This window comes from Pan paniscus, chromosome 15 (assembly GCF_029289425.2).
Source record: "Pan paniscus chromosome 15, NHGRI_mPanPan1-v2.0_pri, whole genome shotgun sequence".
Taxonomy (NCBI): Eukaryota; Metazoa; Chordata; class Mammalia; order Primates; family Hominidae; genus Pan; species Pan paniscus.
The window spans coordinates 46,309,351-46,329,422 of record NC_073264.2 but is presented as its reverse complement, the minus strand read 5'-3'; the positions used below and the strand labels follow the sequence as shown (position 1 = coordinate 46,329,422).

Below are 20,072 nucleotides of genomic sequence, written 5' to 3'. Positions count from 1 at the left end.
ATGCCTACTTGACACTTAGGTGTCTCAAAAACATCTTAACATGTTTGCTCTTTCTTTTGTTATTCTTTTTTTTAATTGACAAATAAAAGTTGTATATATTTATGTTGTACAATATGTTTTGAGATGTCTATATACATTGTGAAATGGCTAAATCAAGCTAATTAACATACATATTACCTCACATACTTATCTCTATTCTTCATTTTTCACTTTGCTCACGTAATCATTTGCAAACATGTACACATAAATGTATATACCCAGCCATATGATTCCTTTTTTTTTTTTTTTTTTTTTTTTTTTTTGAGACGGAGTCTCACTCTTTTGCCAGGCTGCAGTGCAGTGGCGCAATCTTGGCTTACCGCAACCTCCGTCTCCCAGGTTCAAGAGATTCTCCTGCCTCAGCCTCCCGAGTAGCTGAGACTACAGGCACATACCACCACACTCAGCTAATTTTTGTATTTTTAGTAGAGACGGGGTTTCACCATGTTGGCCAGGATGGTTTTGATTTCTTGACCTCGTGATCTGCCCACCTCGGCCTCTCACAGTGCTGGGATTACAGGTGTGAGCCACTGCACCTGGCCAATTCCCTTTTTCTTACATCATACATCCAATCCATCAACAAATACAATAAATAAGTTGGCTCCAATTTGAACATATATCTAGAATCTATCTCCCAGCACCTTGACCACTATTGCCTTGATGAACACCACTATTATGTGTCATCATCCAAGACTATCGTAATACTTTTCTAGGTTATCAATGTCTATGCTCCACAAAACTACCAGAGTGATCCTTAAAATGTCATGTCATTCCACTGCTACAAATACCTCTGTTTGGTTTTGCAAAGCACAAATATTCAGAAATTAAAAACTAAAGTCTGATATTATCTGCATACCTCTCATCTATACCACTTGTAGGCTCAGTCATACTTGTAGCCTCAATCTAACCACGCTGGTCTGTTTAATCACACCAAGCACCCTACTGCCACCTCAAGGCCTTTGAATCTGCTATTTTTACTGCTTGGAATTCTCTCTCCCCCAGCCTCCAAAACTCACAAGGCTTCCTCCCTTATCTCCATCATCACTTTAAATATCCCTCTACAGAGAAGTCGTCTATAACCATCCTATATAAAACAGCACTCCTCTATAACTCTCTCTCTCCTAATCTACTTTTTACTCTTTTACTGGTACTATATATTGTTTTACTCTCCACTTCCCTTATATTACCCCAAGCTAACTTATATAGTACCTTATTCTTAACATTCCCACCACCACCCTTGCCCTAACCCTTCCAAAATTTCTCACAGCTTTTTAGTATTCATTATCCAGAGTAATTAAAAGCCCACCTTCTCCATAAGAAATGTTAGAATAAACTAATAGGTTGAAGGTTTTTCTTTGTTTGTTTTATTTTCGAGATTATTTATTTCAAGTTTTGCTCTTATAGCCCAGGCTGGAGTGCAATGGCACAATCTCGGCTCACTGCAACCTTCACCTCCCAGGTTCAAGCGATTCTCCTACCTCAGCCTCCCAAGTAGCTGGGATTGCAAGCATGTGCCACCATGCCTGGCTAATTTTTGCATTTTTAGTAGAGACGGGGTTTCACCATGTTGGTCAGGCTGGTCTTGAACTCCTGACCTCCCGTGATCCTCGGCCTCCCAAAGTGCTGGGATTACAGGCGTGAACCACTGCACCCAGCCATAAGTAAAGTTTTACCTCTTGCAATAACTTTGTCTTGCCTTAAAGCTACTAAATATGACCTACCATTCCATGACTTGAAGTGTTCAATTACAACTTCTTCTAATTTCTTTAACTTTGGATGACTATAAACAAATTTTTTATTTTTATCTCCTGGAACAAAACAAAAATATCAAAAATTTTTTCTATTTTTTTCCATATTCAATTACACTAATGTATATTAAAGTTATCTTTTCCAATGCATATGTTGGATTTTTTTTAATTTTTAAAAAACTTAAACCAGAGGTAACATCTAGGTAGCACGTAAGTCTTACTGTAAAATGAACTTTGAACTTTCATAAAAATTTCATTCTGAGAGAACCTAAAGAGGAATCAGCAGCAAAGAAAGCAAAAATACATATCAAACTATAAATCAGGTTTTGATAGTTCTGAGAATTTTTACTACCACTAACAATTACCAACATCTGTTATATGTTTAAAGTTTGTAAACTTGTTTGAAGAAGTTTAAACATTGTTTAAAGCATATAAACTTTAAACTTGAATATATATTAATCTTAAAAATGAAATATTTACACATTTAACAGATCTGTTGCTACAAAATATAAATAATTGTAGACATTTGCATCAAAGGAGCAAAATTTCAAAATTAACTGTGATTAAGAAACACAACACAATACATAATTTTAAAAGAAAAACCAGACCTTGTTGGATAGCAGAAATACCATTTGCTGAAGTACTACGTGTACGTGCAAACATACACTCTAGATGATTATAGAGTTTCATGAAGTCTTCATTTCGGCCAAGTTCATTTTTTGACCGTGTCATCCCTTCAGAAATTAAGAAAAGGTTTTCAAATAAATAATAATAAAACTGATAAAATGTATTATTTATTAAAAAGAAATTAAACTTTAGCAATGAATGTAAGTTTTTCAAGTGTAAACATGAAAACCAGAAACTTTTTGCAGTTCTACATTCATATACGTATTAATGAATGGTTTCCTTTTCTCCAGGAATTTATTAAAAACAAAGAAACATGGCCATTTGTTAATTATTCCAATGCTTTTTAAAATAAATCATTTTTAAGTAATCCAAACTCTTTAATATGTCTTTTTTTTTTTTTTTTTTTTTTAAGACAGTCTCACTCTGTTGCCCAGGCTGAAGTGCAGCAGCATGATCTTGACTCAAGGCAACCTCCGCCTCTCGGGTTCAAGCGATTCTCCCGCCTCAGTCTCCTGAGTAGCTGGGATTACAGGCGTGCACCATCATACCCGGCTAATTTTTGTATTTTTATTAGAGACGGGGTTTCACCATGTTGGCCAGGCTGGTCTTGAACTCCTGACCTCAAGTGATCCACCCACCTTGGCTTCCCAAAGTGCTGGGATTACAGAAATGAGCCACTGTGCCCAGCCCTTCAATATGTCTTTAGCCAAAATAATACATGTCATTATTTCTTTAAATAATTTGATATAATTTACCTTTAGTTCCATCCATAATTCCACAAAGGAAGAAATATAATGATCTCATTCCCATTTGCTGCAATAATTCATAACCATGATATAAACTAATACAAATAGCAAACTCTCCCTCGATTATGCCTTGTTGTATTCCCTAGAAAAACAGCATATGTCAAATTTAACCAGAGAAATAAATGAACATACATGCTCCATGCCCAAGTTGTCAGGCCATAGTCAGTGTAACATTTATAATATAATCCAAATGATCATAATCATCATTCCCTTCTACACTGCTATAACTGATTGGTTATTAAATGTCATCTTATAGGATGTTGCTATGGAAAGGTACCAATGTATTTTGTATGTAAAATCTGCCCCTTTATTTCTTTTTCTTTAATTAAACAGGAAACTTACATTTTAAAAAGAATAAGTAAAGGAGAAAAAAATTATATTGTTTTTCTTTACAGGTAAATTAATTGGCAGTATATAGATATATTTGTTCTTTCAAAACTATATAGTAAGCATCTACTACCTGTCAAGCACTGAGCTAGATACAATGGAAATGGGAAATAAGTTAGATATGGCCTATCCTCATGAATGTTACTGGCAAAAGTACAAATATTTAATCAGACTGTTTTAATGCCCACCTTTAATACCAAGTATACGTCCTGTGAAAATATCTGACACTGAGCCCCAGAAACTATTCTAAGCACATTACCTGCACAATTCACTTAATCTTAGTATCTGGCAGGTAGCTACTATTGTTATGCTCATTTTATAGATGAGGAAGCTCATACAAATGTTAAGTAGCAGAACCACTATTTAGACCCAGGAATTTTGGCTAAGAGGCCTTGTGCTTTCAACCACTACTCTCATGGAAAAAGGAAGGACACATTCCTTTATGGAAGTACATGGTATGTGTATCTATCTGATAAGATAGTTTTTAAGGAGAGCATGGAGAACATATTCTAATTATTTTCCTTTGAGATGAAGACTACTGTTTTCTAACATTTTTAGTAGCACTTAACATCAATGTTAGTGATTTTAAATATTCCAGGATACTAACAAATGCCCTAAAATGGTACCCTAATTACCTCTCACCAGTTCCAGTTAAGATCTAGTTCAACAGGTTTAGATTTACTATTTCCTAGCAGAAATCAAAACATCTTTTTAAAGTTTTAAATAATAATATACTATAATTTTACAGAAAAGACTCCTTTAGTGCTTCCCCAGATACTATATGATAAAGACCACATTTCGTGGTATAATAGTTAAAGTTACTCTCATGTAGTCACAACCTATATTATCATATCCGGTTTCGTGGTATAATACTCAAAGCTACTCTCATGTAGTACAACCTATATTATCATATCCAGTTTCCAAATCCTCAGCCAAATTGGTCTGCTCACTGTCTCCCACATGCTTTAATTCAATTGCCTCTGTTCTTTTGCACAGGCATTCCCTATCAGTTCAAAGAACGACTCGGTGCCCTTTTTTGTGTCTGTGAGTGTCTTCTCTGACTTTGGACCTAGTTTGATAGATATTTTTTTATCCATTTATTTTTTTCCAATGCAGGTTAGAAATAAGAAGCTTGCTGTGATGCTTCCTTCAAACTCTGGTATTGAGAGTAAGAATAAATGTTCTGTGTCTAAAATTCAGTTACAATCTACCTTCTCATGGCTTTGAGACTTTACAAAATAAATAGACTAAAAGACAAATTCTTCTTAAAAGTTAAAAAGAAAGGTTGGGCACTGTGGCTCACGTCTGTAATCTTTGGGATTACACTCTGGGAGGCCGAGACAGGCAGATCACCTGAGGTCAGGAGGTCGAGACCAGACTGGCCAACATGATGAAACCCTCTCTCTACTAAAAAATACAAAAATTAGCCAGGCGTGGTGATGCGTGCCTGTAGTCCCAGCTACTAGGGAGGCTGAGGCACAAGACTTGCTTGAACCTGAGAGGCAGAGGTTACAGTGAGCCAAGGTCACACCACTGCACACCAGCTTGGGCAATAGAGCGAAATTCTGTCTCAAAAAAAAAAAAAAAAGAAAAAGTTAAAAGGTAAAATTTATCTTAATTCAAATCATTACATTGTATTCTTGCCAGATTTTTCTCATGCTTTTATAAACTATATAAACATTTCTGATTTTTTTTTTTTTTTTTTTTTTTTTTTTTTGAGACAGGTCTAACTCTGTCATCTAGGCTAGAATGCAATGCTGCAATCACAGCTCACTGCAGCCTCGACCACCCAGGCTCAAGCAATCCTACCCTGCCTCAGGCTCCTGAGTAGGTACATACCACCACACTTGGCTATTTCTTCTACATTTGCAGAGACAGGGCCTCACTATGTTGCCCAGGCTGGTCCTGAACTCCAGGGCTCAAGTGATCCTCCCACCTTGGCCTCCCAAACTGTTAGGATTACAGGCATCAGCCACTGTGTTCGGCCTCATTTTTCAATTATTGATGAGCTAATAGGTACCCAAAATATCATTACCTATGTTTTATCCTGGCTTTCAGTGAAAATTTAATCTGTCATCAAAATTTATTTAAAAATACCTACCACAATATTCGGAGATGGGTTTTTCCTAAACTGATCTCTTGCCAGAATTATCTGATATTTTGTTAGATTTGGGATATCCCTTCTCATCAAAACATTCCTCTGAATCAAAGAATGAGCAAATGATTCCAAAACCTGCAAATTTAAAAGCAATCTAGTTTAAGCTTGCTCTAAAGTCCTTTTTCAAGTACAATCATTTTCTCACATATTAAAATAGGAATTATATATTTAATAAAGTTTGTCTTACAATGAATGTTTAAGTAAACTCAGCAATGATAACATTTAAAACTACTTGACATCTATCCCCAAATAATAGCCATATGAAAATCAACATAAGCAATTATTATATACAACTGTAATTTAACAACACATTTGTTTATCTGTTTATTTCTTAACTCCTCTCTCTCTCAACCTACACACACTATAATCTAAGTGTAAGTACCATGAGCGAAGACCTTTGATTTCTGCACTGTTACATCCTCAGTATCTAGACCAGTTTGGCACTTAGGTCCTCAGCAGATATTTGTAGAGTAGTTTGTAAAGTACTGAATAAATTGAAATGTCCTGAATATATTTAATTTTACTCACTGATTCATTTTTTTCAACAAATATTTATTAACCATCTACTGTGTAACAGGCACTGTTCTAAATGCTGGGGATAGTGTGGCTAAGACTTTATTTGTCACTGCTCTCATATAGTTTACAGTCCAATGGAGGGAACCGAAGAATAAAGAAGCGAACAAAGAAAGTAGATCATTTTCATTATAACAAATGCATTTAAGAATCTAAAACACAATAATGCTGTAGAGTCTTTGAGAGGAAAGGGATCATTATTAAATAAGGTGAACAAAGACTCTCTTTGAGAAGAGAACATTTGAGTTCACATGTGAATGATGAGGTATGTCTACCATGTGAGGTTCTAAGGACAAAGGATTCCAGAGAGAGGAGACAGCAAACAAAAAGTCCTGAGGCGGAAATGAGCTTAATGGCACAAAAGGAGACCTATAGATGAAGACCCACTACAGCAGTATGTAATTGTTTAAATTTTTGCCTAATTTGTATTTTCTAAATTATGGCTAGTTTAATACATTTTTTTTCCTCCCTTCCAACTTTGCTGATCATACTGCCTAATAAGGCACTCTAAAAATACTAACAAAATTAAATTACATTTGTATATGATTATAAGAATTATCATATTTACATTGTTATAAATGGAATGATTTTCAATTAAAAATGTACTAGTATCAAAGAGACAATTACAAAAAGACTTTGCCATATCTTAACTCAATAATGCTTAGAATTTTGTTACAAATAATTTAAAAACAAAAAAGCTGTATTACTACAAAATGTCTCTTTAAGAAAGGCTTACTATAGATTAAGTGACAGATAACTTTTTGGTTATCTATTTCTGTAACCATCTTTAATCCATGGCAATGAAAATGTGAAACCATGTTGTTCAACCATGACACTAATTATGAACTACAGAAAAACAATGTGTTACCACAAATTTCTCCCGGTGAAAATGACAATTGTCTAAGCAGGTCCTTAACAGCTATAATATTGACATTTGAGCCAGATAATTCTTTGTTGTGGGGTTGCTGTCCTATCCATTGTAGGATGTTTAGCTGATTCCTGGCCTCCATATACTAGATGCCAATAATAACTCCACATTTCACCTGTTACCTCCCCCTTCTCTCCTGCCTTTTTGTTGTTGTTGTTGTTGTTGTAAGAACCAAAAATGTGTCAAGTCATTGCCAAATGTTGCCAGGTAGGTGAAGTAATTTCCAGATGAAAAGCACTGCTGCATAAAGGATCAGGGAGGACAACAGTGAAAATATATTTCAATACAAAGAAACTTCAGGGGGCCGGGCGCATGGTGGCTTACACCTGTAATCCCAGCACTTTGGGAGGTCGGGGCAGGAAAATCACTTGAGGTCAGGAGTTCAAGACCAGCTTGGCCAACAAGGCGAAACCTTGTCTCTATTCAAAAATATAAAAATTAGCCAGATGTGGTAGCATGCGCCTGTAATCCCAGCTACTTGGGAGGCTAAGGAGAACTGCTTGAACCGGGGAGGTGGAAGCTGCAGTGAGCTGAACAAAAAACAACAAAAAGAAAACAAAGAAACTTCTGGCTGAATCTCAGTACGTGTTCATGTTACGGGTGTGTGCAATTTGTGAAAATTCACTGAGCAATACACTTATGCTTTGTCTACTTTTGCTGTTTGTGTGTGTGTGTGTGTGTGTGTGTGTGTGCATGTTCTATATTCCAGTTATAAGGTTTACTTAAAAAAATACAAAACCATGTAAGGCTATTATTTGCTTTACAAATGGCCCATCTTTTGTATTTTCCCTTTCAATAACAGTTTGCTAGTACATACAAAACACAGTGCTCATTCCAAAAATTTTAACTTCAAAGAATTTTTTCAACATATCAATTATATAAAAATAAGATAACTATATTATCACATCCAAATCCTGTTAGCTGAAATAATTCAATTACCAGTTTATTTATGAAATCCCTAAATGTCATAAAAATGGTTTACCTGAATATAGGTCTTTTGGATGGCTGCAAGTTCTTCACCAAGCGGAACAATAAGCTTTTCAACTTTTCTTTCATGAGAATATGCCAAAATATCTGGAGAATCTTCAGAACGAAGCTCTATCTGCCCAATTAGCAGGTTAGTAATAACTTGTTGCACAGCCTATATGAAATCAATTAAGTATGATTATAAACTACATGTTAAAATTTTTTAGTTTAAGTCACTAACAGAAATAAAATAGCAGTAAAATTTTGACAGAAGCACCAGAAATTTATATCATTAAGTAACAAAAAAGAAAGAAGATAAGCCTATAAAAAAAGTACATCAGAGATAGCACAACAGGTGAAAAGTGCTTCCGAAACATCTTTTCCCCACACAGACCTTCAAGCCAAGCATCCGAGAAATAAGAATATTTGTAAATGTCCAAAAAGTTCCTCAAATGTAGTTTGGTACTTTACAAATAGAGTCTTTATAAAGACTCAGACAAAAATTTCAGATTAGCAATACTCAATCAATTATTGATAAATTGGTAGAATATTTTCCATTTAAATCAACATATATGACGTGAATATATTTCCAGGACTAAATTTCATGTACCCAAAGCTTATAAAGAGACTTCATTGTAAAATTAGGAAACTGGAGAAAAAACATATAATCTGTTGTATTCTGTAGCAGGAGACTATGGTACTGACAGTGCGATTAACAATTAGAAAGAAAAAAAAAAGAGAGGATCCTGAGAGTATGTAAAAATTAAAAGTTGTTTTGTGTGTGTGTGTTTTTTTTTTTTTTTTTTTTTTTTTGAGACGGTGTCTCGTTCTGTCACCCGGGCTGGAGCACAGTGGCACGATATCGGCTAACTGCAACCTCCGCCTCCCGGGTTCAAACGATTCTCCTGCCTCAGCCTCCCCAGTAGCTGGGATTACAGGCGCCTGCCACTACACCCAGCTAATTTTTTGTATTTTCAGTAGAGATGAGGTTTCACCATGTTGGCCAGGCTGGTCTCGAACTCCTGACCTCATGATTCGCCCACCTTGGCCTCCCAAAGTGCTGGGATTACAGGTGTGAGGCATCACGCCCAGCTTTTTTTTTGCGGGGGGGGGGGGCGGTTTGGAACCTCCCTCTGTCGCCCAGGCTGCAGTGCAATGGTACAATCTATCTCAAGTTATTGCAACCTCTGACTCCCGGGTTCAAGCGATTCTCCTGCCTCAGCCTCTTGAATAGCTGGGACTACAGGCATATGTCACCATGCCCAGCTAATTTTTGTATTTTGGGTACAGATGGGGTTTCACCATGTTGGCCTAACTGGTCTCCAACTCCTGACTTCTGTGATCCGCCCACCTTGGCCTCCTAAAGTGCTGGGATTAAAGGTGTGAGCCATGGTGCCCAAACAAAAATAGAAAGCCTTGTGGGTTTAGGCCGGGCAGCAGCTCACGCCTAAGGGTGTAATCCCAGGGCTGTGGGAGGCCAAGTTGGGAAGACTGCTTGAAGCCAGGAATTTGAAACCACCCTGGGCAACATAGTGAGACCCCATATCTACAAAAAAAATGACAATTGCTGGCGAAGTGGCAAGCACCTGCTGAAGTATCACTTGAACACAGGAGTTCTAGGCTGCAGTGAGTGAACTACAGTTGCGACTGTATTCCAGCCTGGGTGACAGGGCAAGACCCTGTCTCCAAAAAAAAAAAAAAAAAGAAGAAAGAAAGAAAAAGAAAAGAAAAAAAGAAAGCTCTGAGGGCTTGGTTTCGGCGGGGGGAAAAAAACAGCCTGGGGCAAGAATCATATCTTAGTATTCCCAATACCTGGCGCAGTACCCAATACGGAACACCATAATCACTGGCGGCCTATACGTATTCAAAATCTAGAGTACATTTGTGACCATTTTATAAAATTAAGCTTATTGCTTTTAATAGTTCATTCATGAAAGAAATACATGAGTAACTCCCACATGCCAGGTATTGAGTTAATGACAGAGGAACGACCAAAATCGGCATAATCCCTACATTCATGTAGCTGATATTTTACTGGCGCTGAAAGACCAAAATAATCAATACGCAAAAGAATGACCAATTATCACAAATGTTAAGAAGAAAATAACAAAATAAGGAACACTGACAAGATAGCTTAGTTAGAATAGACCTTTCTGAAGGGATGACTTTTTTTTTTTTTTTTGAGACAGAGTCTTGCTCTGTCGCCCAGGCTGGAGTGCAGTGGCGCGATCTCGGCTCACTGCAAGCTCCGCCTCCCAGGTTCACGCCATTCTTGTGCCTCAGCCTCCCGAGTAGCTGGGACTACAGGTGCCCACCACCATGCCCGGCTACTTTTTTGTATTTTTTTTAGTAGAGACGGGGTTTCACCATGTTGGCCAGGATGGTTTCGATATCCTGACTTCGTGATCCACCCGCCTCGGCCTCCCAAAGGGGGATGACATTTTTAAGCTGACTGAAAAACATGAATGTTTAAACGAGGTCAGGGAGAAAACCAGAGATAGGATAGAATTTCTAAGCTCATCAAAAAAAAGGATAGAAAAAAAAAGTCTTGCAGCTTGCAAGAGTTAAAAGCTATCATTGGAAGCATGGAGCAAGATGGAAATACAGATAATCGCCCACACAGAACATCAAATTTGACAATTATCTACACAAAAAAAGCACCTTCATAAGAACCAAAAATCAAGTGAGCAATCACAGTACCTGGTATTCACTTCATATTGCTAAAAGAGGCACTTTGAGGTAGGAAACACAATCCTTTTTTTTTTTTTTTTTTTTCAGACGGAGTCTCACTCTGTCACCCAGGCTGGAGTGCCATGCCATGATCTCGGCTCACTGCAAGCTCTGCCTCCCGGGTTCACGCCATTCTCCTGCCTTAGCCTCCCGAGTAGCTGGGACTACAGGTGCCCACCACCACGCCCGGCTAATTTTTTTGTATTTTTTAGTAGAGACGGGGTTTCACTGTGTTAGCCAGTGTGGTCTTGATCTCCTGACCTCCTGATCCGCCTGCCTTGGCCTCCCAAAGTGCTGGGATTACAGGTGTGAGCCACCACGCTCAGCCAGGAAACACAATCTTGAATCATGGACACCACCCCTCCCTCATCCCCCAGAGGCCCTGTGGTGTGGAGAAAGAATCTAAGAACCTGGGGGAAGGAGAGTGCAGTTTCTGGGAGACTGTGCATTGAACTAAGTGTTGCTCTGTCACAGTGAAAAGCAAAACCAGGTGGAACTCAGTCAATGCCACCACAGAAGGAGAATTTAGACCAGCCCTAGCTAGAAGGGAATTCCCCATCCTAGTGGTTGGAACTTAAGTTCCTGCAAATGCTCTGGAGACGATGAACATGGGGGGCACGTGACCTAGTGAGACACCAGCTGGGACAGTTAAAGGAGTGCTTGCACCACCCTTCATTCAACCCCAGTCTGGGCAGCTCACAGAAACGAAAGTGACTCCTTCCTTCTGCTTGAGGAAAAAAGAGGGAAGAGTAAAGAGGACTTTGTCTTGCATCCTGGATATCAGCTCAGCCACAACAGGACAGGGCAGAGTCATGAGGTCTCCGTTCCTGACCCTAGCTCCCTGACAACTTTTCTAGACGTACCCTGGGCCAGAAGGAAACCCGCTACCTTGAAGGGAAGAACACAGTCCTGGCAAGATTCATTACCTGCTGACTAAAGAGCCCTTGGGCCCTAAATAACCATTAGCAATACCCAGGTAATATGTCATGGGCCTTGGGTGAGACTCTTAGACATGCTGGCTTCCAGTGAAACCCAGCACATCTCTAGCAATGATGGCTATGATGAGAGACTTCTGCTTGAGAAAAGCAGAAGTAAAGGAGACTTTGTCTTACACCTCAGGTACCAGCTCAGCCACAGTGGGGAAGAGCAACAAATGGGCTCTTGGGGACCTGATTCCAGGCCTTGACTCTTGAACAGCATTTCTGAAACTGTCCCAGGCCAGAGGGGAACCCACTTCTCTGAAGGGTGAGTCCCAGGCCTGGCAGCATTCAGCACAAGCTGACTGAAGAGTCCTTGGGCCTTAAATGAAAATCAGCAGTAGACTGGCAGTACACCTCATGGGCCTATGGTAGTGGTGACCATGGGGAGAGGCTGCTCTGCCTGTGGAAAGAAAGAGTGAGAAGGACTTCATCTTGTGCTTTGAGTGCAAGCTTAGCTGCAGTAGTATAGAGCACAAGGTAGATTTCTAAGGTTTCTGACTCTAGTTTCTGGCTCCTAGATGGCATCTCTGGACTTGCCCGGGGCCTGGGGGAACTTGCTGACAAACTTCACACGTTCTAACTTTTTAGTGGGAGCTAAAAATTAAAGTAATTGAACTCATAGAGATAGAGAGTAGAAGGATGATTACAGAGGCTGGGAAGGGTAGTGGGCGAGGGGGGTGGGGGGGGACACTACATTAATGGGTACAAAAAAATAGAATAAATAAGATCTAATATTTGATAGCATAATAGGGTGACTATAGTCAGTAATAAGTTTACATTTTAAAATAACTAAAAGAGTATAACTGGATTGTAACAAAAAGAATAAATGCTTAAGGTGATGGATACCCCATTAGCCTGATGTGATTATTATGCACTGCATGCCTGTATCAAAATATCTCATATATACCATAAATATATATACCTACTATGTACCCATAAAAATAAAAAAAAATTTTTTTTAAGGCTGCCACAGAATGTATCCAATAAAATCCTTACTCAAGCCGGGCGTGGTGGCTCACGCCTGTAATCCCAGCACTTTGGGAGGCTGAGGTGGGTAGATCACGAGGTCAGGGGTTCGAGACCAGCCTGACCAACATGGTGAAACCCCGTCTCTACTAAAAATACAAAAATTAGCTGAGCATGGTGGTGGGCACCTGTAATCCCAGCTGCTTAGGAGGCTGAGGCAGGAGAATTGCTTGAACCCGGGAGGCAGAGGTTGCAGTGAGCCAAGATCGCGCCACTGCACTCCAGCCTGGGTGACAAAGCGAGACTCTGTCTCAAAAAAAAAAAAAAAAAAAAAAATCTTTACTCAATATGGAAGACCATTCAGAGCTACTAAAATCAGAATATTATAGGACAGGTCTCAAAATCTGCATTTTTACCATTCTTCAATAAAGGAAACCAGAATTTCCCAGACATACTGTTGATTCCATGGCTGGGCCGAAAAAAATACTAAAGGAGCATAATGTATCTTATGATGTCAGAAAGTTACAGAAGCATTAAAAGAAAGAGTGGCAAGGTATGGTGGCTCATGCCTATAATCCCAGCACTTTAAGAGGCTGAGACAGGTGGATCACTTGAGCCCAGGAGTTCGAGACCAGTAGTTCTAGACCAGCCTGGGCAACAATGGGAGGCCCTGTCTCTACAAAAGATACAAAAATTTGCTGGGTGTGGTGGCAGGCACCTGTAGTCCCAGCTCCTCAGGAGGCTGACGTGGGAGAACCACCTGAGCCTGGGAAATTTAGCTGCAGTGAGTATTATTGTGCACTGCCCTCCAGCCTGGAGGACTCAGTGAGACCCTGTTTAAAAAAAAAAAAAAAGTGCATGTCTAAAGGACACAGGAGCTTGAAGGAGCTCCTAACGGCCAAAGCTGGAACAATCTTAATAAAATTGATAAAATAGTATTGGACTGTGGCCCATAGAAGGAAAAAAACTCTTTATTGCAGAAGAATTCAAATTAATGCATGTAAAAGAGAGAAAGGATGATTAGGCAAATACCACAACAATAATTGTTGCAAGCCAAGAACCACCACTGGATGCTAAAACAGGATTATTTACATAGTCTCAAAGTATTTCCCCCACAAGACAGTTATTAATTACAAAGGGAATAACAGTAATTTTACAGGGAAGAAACCAAGAAGACATCATCTTAACTAAGTCAAGATTACAACACAAGTAAAAAAGGCAAAGCAACATCATCTATTCCCTGATAGGATATGCTGAGAAAGGTACAGCATCACTTCTGGATTATTGTTAGCAAATGCATAACGTCACCACATCATGAGAAAACATCAGACTTACCCAAACTGAGGGATATTCTACAAAATATCTGGCACCTACTCTTCAAAAGCATCAAGGTCATGGAAAACAAGAAAAAAGAGGAAGCGGCCGGGCGCAGTGGCTCACACCTGTAATCCCAGCACTTTGGGAGGCCGGGGCGGGCGGATCACGAGGTCAGGAGCTCGAGACCAGCCTGGCCAACATAGTGAAACCTTGTCTCTACTAAAAATACAAAAAATTAGCCGGGCATGGTGGCGGGTGCCTGTAATCCCAGCTACCCAGGAGGCTGAGGCAGGAGAATAGCTTGAACCTGGGAGGTGGAGGTTGCAGTGAGCCGAGATCATGCCATTGCACTCCAGCCCGGGCAACAGTGCGAGACTTCGTCTCAAAAAAAAAAAAAAAGAAAAAAGAGGAACCATCACAGATTAGAAGGGACTAAGAAGCCATGACAACACAATGTGAGATCACAGACTGAACCCTGGAGCAGAAAAGTACATCAGTGGGAAAACTGGCAAAATTCAGACAAGATCTGCAGATTAGTTACTGGTATAGCAATGCTAATTTTCTGGCTTTGATAATTTTATTATGGTTATATGATACGTTAACATTAGGGGAAGATGGGAGAGGACCAAACGAAGACTTCTATTTTTGCAATTTTTCTGGCAATCTAAAGTTATTTCCAAATAAAACTTTAAAAAACTGAAAACAGTAACAACTTTTAAAAATCATTTTACTATTTAAAAATATCCTGTATTTTTAACAGGTTTTAGGGATTCTTATGCACACTGCAGTCTGAAAACTACTAACTTAAAGAAACTCCTGGGCTGGGCGTAGTAGCTCACACCTGAAATCCCAGCACTTTGGGAGGCTGAGGCCGGCAGATCACCTGAGGTCAGGAGTTGGAGACCAGCTGGCCAACATGGTGAAACCCCGTGTCTACTAAAAATACAAAAATTAGCCAGGCGTGGTGATGGATGCCTGTAATCCCAGCTACTCGGGAGGGTGAGGCAAGAGAATCGCTTGAATCCAGGAGGCGGAGGTTGCAGTGAGCCAAGGTCATGCCATTCCACTCCAGCCTGGGTAACAAGAGCAAAACTCCGTCAAAAAAAAAAAAAAAAAAGAGAAAGAAAGAAAGGAAAGGAGAGGAAAGGAGGGGAACGGAAGGTAAGGGGAAGGGGAAGGGAACAGGGAGGAGGAAGGGGAGGGGAGGGGAGGGGGAGGGGAGGGGGAGGGGGAGGAGAACAGAGGAGAAAGGAGAGGGGAGGGGAGGGGAGGGGAGTCCTGCAACCACTGGAAAAAAGCTAGGCAGGTTGTAGGAAATGTTGTAGTTCTCATGTCAAACTAGATAAATACCAAAATGGAAAACTGATCTGGCCCCATATAAAAGTTCTTATTATTTGGATTATTCATTTATGTTTTTTGCTTTCTTTTTTTTTTTTTTTTTTTTTGAGACGGAGCCTTGCTCTGTCGCCCAGGCTGGAGTGCAGTGGCTAGATCTCGGCTTATTGCAAGCTCCGCCTCCAGAGTTCACGCCATTCTCCTGCCTCAGCCTCCTGAGTAGCTGGGACTACAGGTGCCCACCACCATGCCCGGTTAATTTTTTGTATTTTTGGTAGACACCGGGTTTCACCGTGTTAACCAGGATGGTCTGGATCTCCTGACCTTGTGATCCGCCCACCTTGGCCTCCCAGAGTGCTGGGATTACGGGTCTTGCTCTGTCACCAAGGCTGCAGCACAGTGGCAATCATAGCTAACTGCAGCCTCCATCTCCTAAGCTCAAGCAATCTTCCTGACTCAGCCTCTGGAGTAGCTGGGACTACAGATGTGTGCCACCATGCTCACTATTTTTTTAATTTTTTGTAGAGATAGGTCTCACCATGTTGCCCAGGCTGGTCTGGAATTCCTGGCCTCAAGTCATCCTCCCACCTCCACCTCCCAAAGCACTAGGATTACAGGTGTGACTCACTGCACCCGGCCAAAAGCTTTATTTTCTTAACTGTGATAAATGGAAAAACATTTTACTTACCTTTATATCACTACCTGGTGTGGCACTTAGAGCCAAGATTCTAAAGTGATTTGTATATTTGACTAGTTCTCTTACAACCTTAAGAAAAAAAAAGTTCTTTAGTTTCATCTGTTCAATGCAAAAATAACAGTGGTTCTGTTAAACAACCTATTATACATGGTCCCTTATCATTATTCCTTCATCAGTATATTGATGGTCTAGTGAGTGAACTACCACCAGTTATATTATCTGAAGAGCAAATGATTTAGGTTTATTCTCTATGCTGATCAAGAACACAGTAGGGCTTCTTCTACAGAAAAAACTGCAACATCAAAATACTCAAAGGGCAAATCAAAATACTCCAAGGTGTTCGGCACAGTGGCTCACGCTTGTAATCTCAACACTTTTGGGAGGCCAAGGTGGGTGGTTCACTTTAGCTCAAGAGTTCAAGACCAGCCTGGGCAACATGGTGAAACCTGGTCTCTACAAAAGAAAAAAAAAAACTCAAAAGGACTGCTTTAAGGTCAAATGGAAGAGGAAGAAAGTTCAGTTTCCATTGTCTGGGCCACAGTTCAGCCTTACGGCTATACCCATATGCACACTTGACAGATTAAGAGAAATCTTAACAGATAAAACTGCACAGAATTTTAAATAGCAATACGAAATTATATTTGAAATTTTGGGAAAGATTTTTTTTTAAGTTAGATTTTATGTGGAAAGCTCACAAAAAAAATTTTTTTTTAGAGACAGGGTCTTACTCTGTCACCCAGGCTGGAGCACAGTGATGCCATCCATCATAGCTCACTGTAGCCTCAACCTCTGGGGCTCAAGTGATCCTCCTGCCTTGGCCTCCCAAGCAGCTGGGGCTACAGGTATGTGCCAGCATACCTGTAATGTGGTGAAAGCTAATTTTTTCACTTTTTGTAGAGGCAGAGTCACCCTGCCCAGGCCGGTCTTGAACTCCTGGCCTCAAGTGATCCCTGGCATTGGCCTTCCAAAGTGCTGGAATTACAGGTTCAAGCCACTGCGCCCAGCTCACAATATATAAATTAAGTGTATTCATTACAAAATATAGTCATTTGAGGTAATCTTTAAAATCTAAATTTCCTTTTAAATCCTAAAACATTTCCTCGGTAGCACCAAACCACCATCTGCACTTTCTGGTTTGAACTCAACACCCATTTCTAGTATGATTAATACTGGGATAATTTGCCAGATTCCCATATACCACTTCATTTCCCAATACAGAGGAAAATGCACTTCCAAGTAGACTGATTTGCAGGAACAGCTCTCAGTATACCATAGTTCCCAAATTAAACACAGGATTAAACAATAAAACCAGATTATCCAAAAATCACTCCAATTTCAACCCAAGACAAAAACAAATCCAATAAGACTAACACTGAATCTTGATTAATACTGAAAAAATATTTATCGAGCTTTTAAAAATATGGTACAGATTGCATATGAAGACATAACATTATACTTATTATTCTTCAGAAACAAGTAAAACTATAATTAAAAACTGATGCAAGATAAAATATCCCTAGTGACCATTTGCAGTTTAGCTTAATGCTAGAAGTGATGGTCCTTACATATAATAGAAGGATTTTTGAAAAGTCATGAGTGCAGTAAGGAAGACAAAAAGATTGCTTACTGGATTGATGCTTTTAAAAATGTTTTGTATGATAGCCAAAATTCAAAGTGTTCTTTCAGATTGTGAGGCAGTTTTGAGTGAAATCATTTTGTTGTTATATGGCACATGTATCAATATGCCTTCCAGAACTATTACATATGAAAAGTAAGCCAAATACATTACTTCTTTTCAGGAAGAATTCTCAAGCATCTTGTAGAAGAGGAAATGGTGGTGTGTACCTCATGGAGCAGGTGTACCTATTGGAATGTATATCTGGAATATTCAATGCAGTGTAAGCTGTCAGGGCTGTCTGGTTATTAATGAAGTCAATGCATGTTTCATTATATTCATAAAGCCTTGCTGTTAAAAAAAAAAAAATCTAATGCCTAGAAATGTTTTGAAAATAAAATAATTACCAGCTAAATCTTCAAAACGTATTCCATACAGTTTGAATTTAAAAAAATTATTAAGTGTTTTATTATTTCATTTCATTTTTGTAGACACAGGGTCTCACTATGTTGCCCAAGCTGATCTCAAACTCCTGGCCTCAAGCTAAAATTTTTTAAATGCCCCTCTCAGATGGAAATTTTTAACATGCTATGTATTAATTTAATTTGGAATGATATAAATAAGTGGAAAAATATATTATATTCATTTCCTGAATATAATTAGGAAGATCAATTATTAAAAAAGATGACAATCATCCCTAACACAGAGATATAATACAATAACGTTTACAGTCCCCAAAGAAATGACTATACAAATTCAAAAACTGGCAGTGAAATTCATGTCTTTGCCCTAAATGAAATTAACTTTCCCTACCTTTTCCTCTTTTATTCTTGCTCTATAATCTCCTCCTATCATCACCAACTACTATAGTTTTAACTACCATCTATATGTTTATAATTTCCAAATCTGTATCTCTACCTCAGAACTCTCCAGCAAGATCCATACTTCTATCAAGTATCGCCTAATGAATATCTACAGCTGAATTCCTCATAGACACCTCAAACTCAACACATCTAAATCATCTTTCCACGTTCCCCCTAAACCTGCTCTCCACCCAGAACTCACAATCTTCACAGTTTTCCAAGTCAGAAATCTGGAAGTCATCCTACATCCCTTCTACCCCTCATTAGATACTCTGTCTTTAGCCTTCTTCTGTCTAATCTCTTTCAAATCTTGAGAGTTATCCCAGCCAAACATTTTTTAATGAGTCCCCACCACCTTTATCCCCTATGGCCTACAAAGGCTTTCAAACTATTAAGCATAAAATAGTAATGACCTGGACCTTGAGTAGAAGAGGCAAAATCCCCCTTAGGAGAAGAGGGAAACAGAAAGTCAACTTCATTCAGTGCAAAGATATGAATGATGTTTGCAACCACATCCCACTACTTCATCTTATTTTATATTCCTGGAGTACTCAACTGGAAGGCACTGTGTTAGGTATGTGGCATACATTATGTCATTATTTTACCTAGCCGCCAAGAAAAGACACCGCATATCCACTACCAATCTTTATTAATTTCAAAACTCCTTTCATACCCTATTTTAGATCACTGTCCCAACCATGACTAGGCTCTCATGATCTACATCTGACACTAATTATCTGGTTAGTCTTAAAATAGAAGAAAAGAAAAAACAACAATAACAGCAAAAGGCAGTGAAGACACTGATTTGAATGGATGACAGAAAGTACAGATATTCTTTATCACCATCTGTTCTGAGATAATAGACGTAAAGGCTTTTTATAATAATATTGTCAATAACTTCCATCACTAGTAACTATTCGCCAAAATTCTCTTTAACAGTACAGTTACAATACAAAATACCGTTTAACAAAATTATTACCTGGCAATAAGCATAGTTTCCGAGAGCTTTATGAGCTTCATCAATAACTAAACACTTTATTTCAGCAGCGGGACAAGCTCCTCTAGAAAGGTCATTTACCATGACCTGAGGTGTAAGAAAAAGCACTCTCTTACTGCACCATATTTCCTTCCTGGTGAAAGCTTGTGTAGACCCTGAAAATAAAAGTGACATTCTACATTCTAAACTTCAGACTGTTATCTATAAAATATAAATAGTCTGGCTTTTTCAAAATGCAAACATGCTTTGGTAACATTAAGAGAAAAACAATTTGACAATTCATCGGAATGCTACATTTTAAAGTTCTGGTGTGCTCCAAATATCAAAGCTGGCACTTATC

General features: G+C 39.0%; 1 protein-coding gene across 4 annotated transcripts in view; it reads right to left on the bottom strand.

The window, feature by feature from the left end:
• Positions 1 to 20,072, bottom strand: part of FANCM (FA complementation group M) — a 66,071-nt gene that overhangs the window by 43,670 nt on the left and 2,329 nt on the right. For 3 of the 4 annotated variants that reach the window (XM_055097552.1, XM_003831753.5, XM_063596066.1), the window contains 7 exons: positions 19,715 to 19,887; positions 16,249 to 16,326; positions 8,249 to 8,407; positions 5,709 to 5,840; positions 3,170 to 3,302; positions 2,396 to 2,521; positions 1,761 to 1,847 (listed from right to left, as the gene is read on the bottom strand). In XM_055097552.1, the coding sequence (XP_054953527.1) occupies positions 1,761 to 1,847; positions 2,396 to 2,521; positions 3,170 to 3,302; positions 5,709 to 5,840; positions 8,249 to 8,407; positions 16,249 to 16,326; positions 19,715 to 19,887 (888 nt within the window). The remainder of the gene's footprint in view (positions 1 to 1,760; positions 1,848 to 2,395; positions 2,522 to 3,169; positions 3,303 to 5,708; positions 5,841 to 8,248; positions 8,408 to 16,248; positions 16,327 to 19,714; positions 19,888 to 20,072) is intronic. The other variant, XM_057299675.2, reaches the window with a different exon arrangement.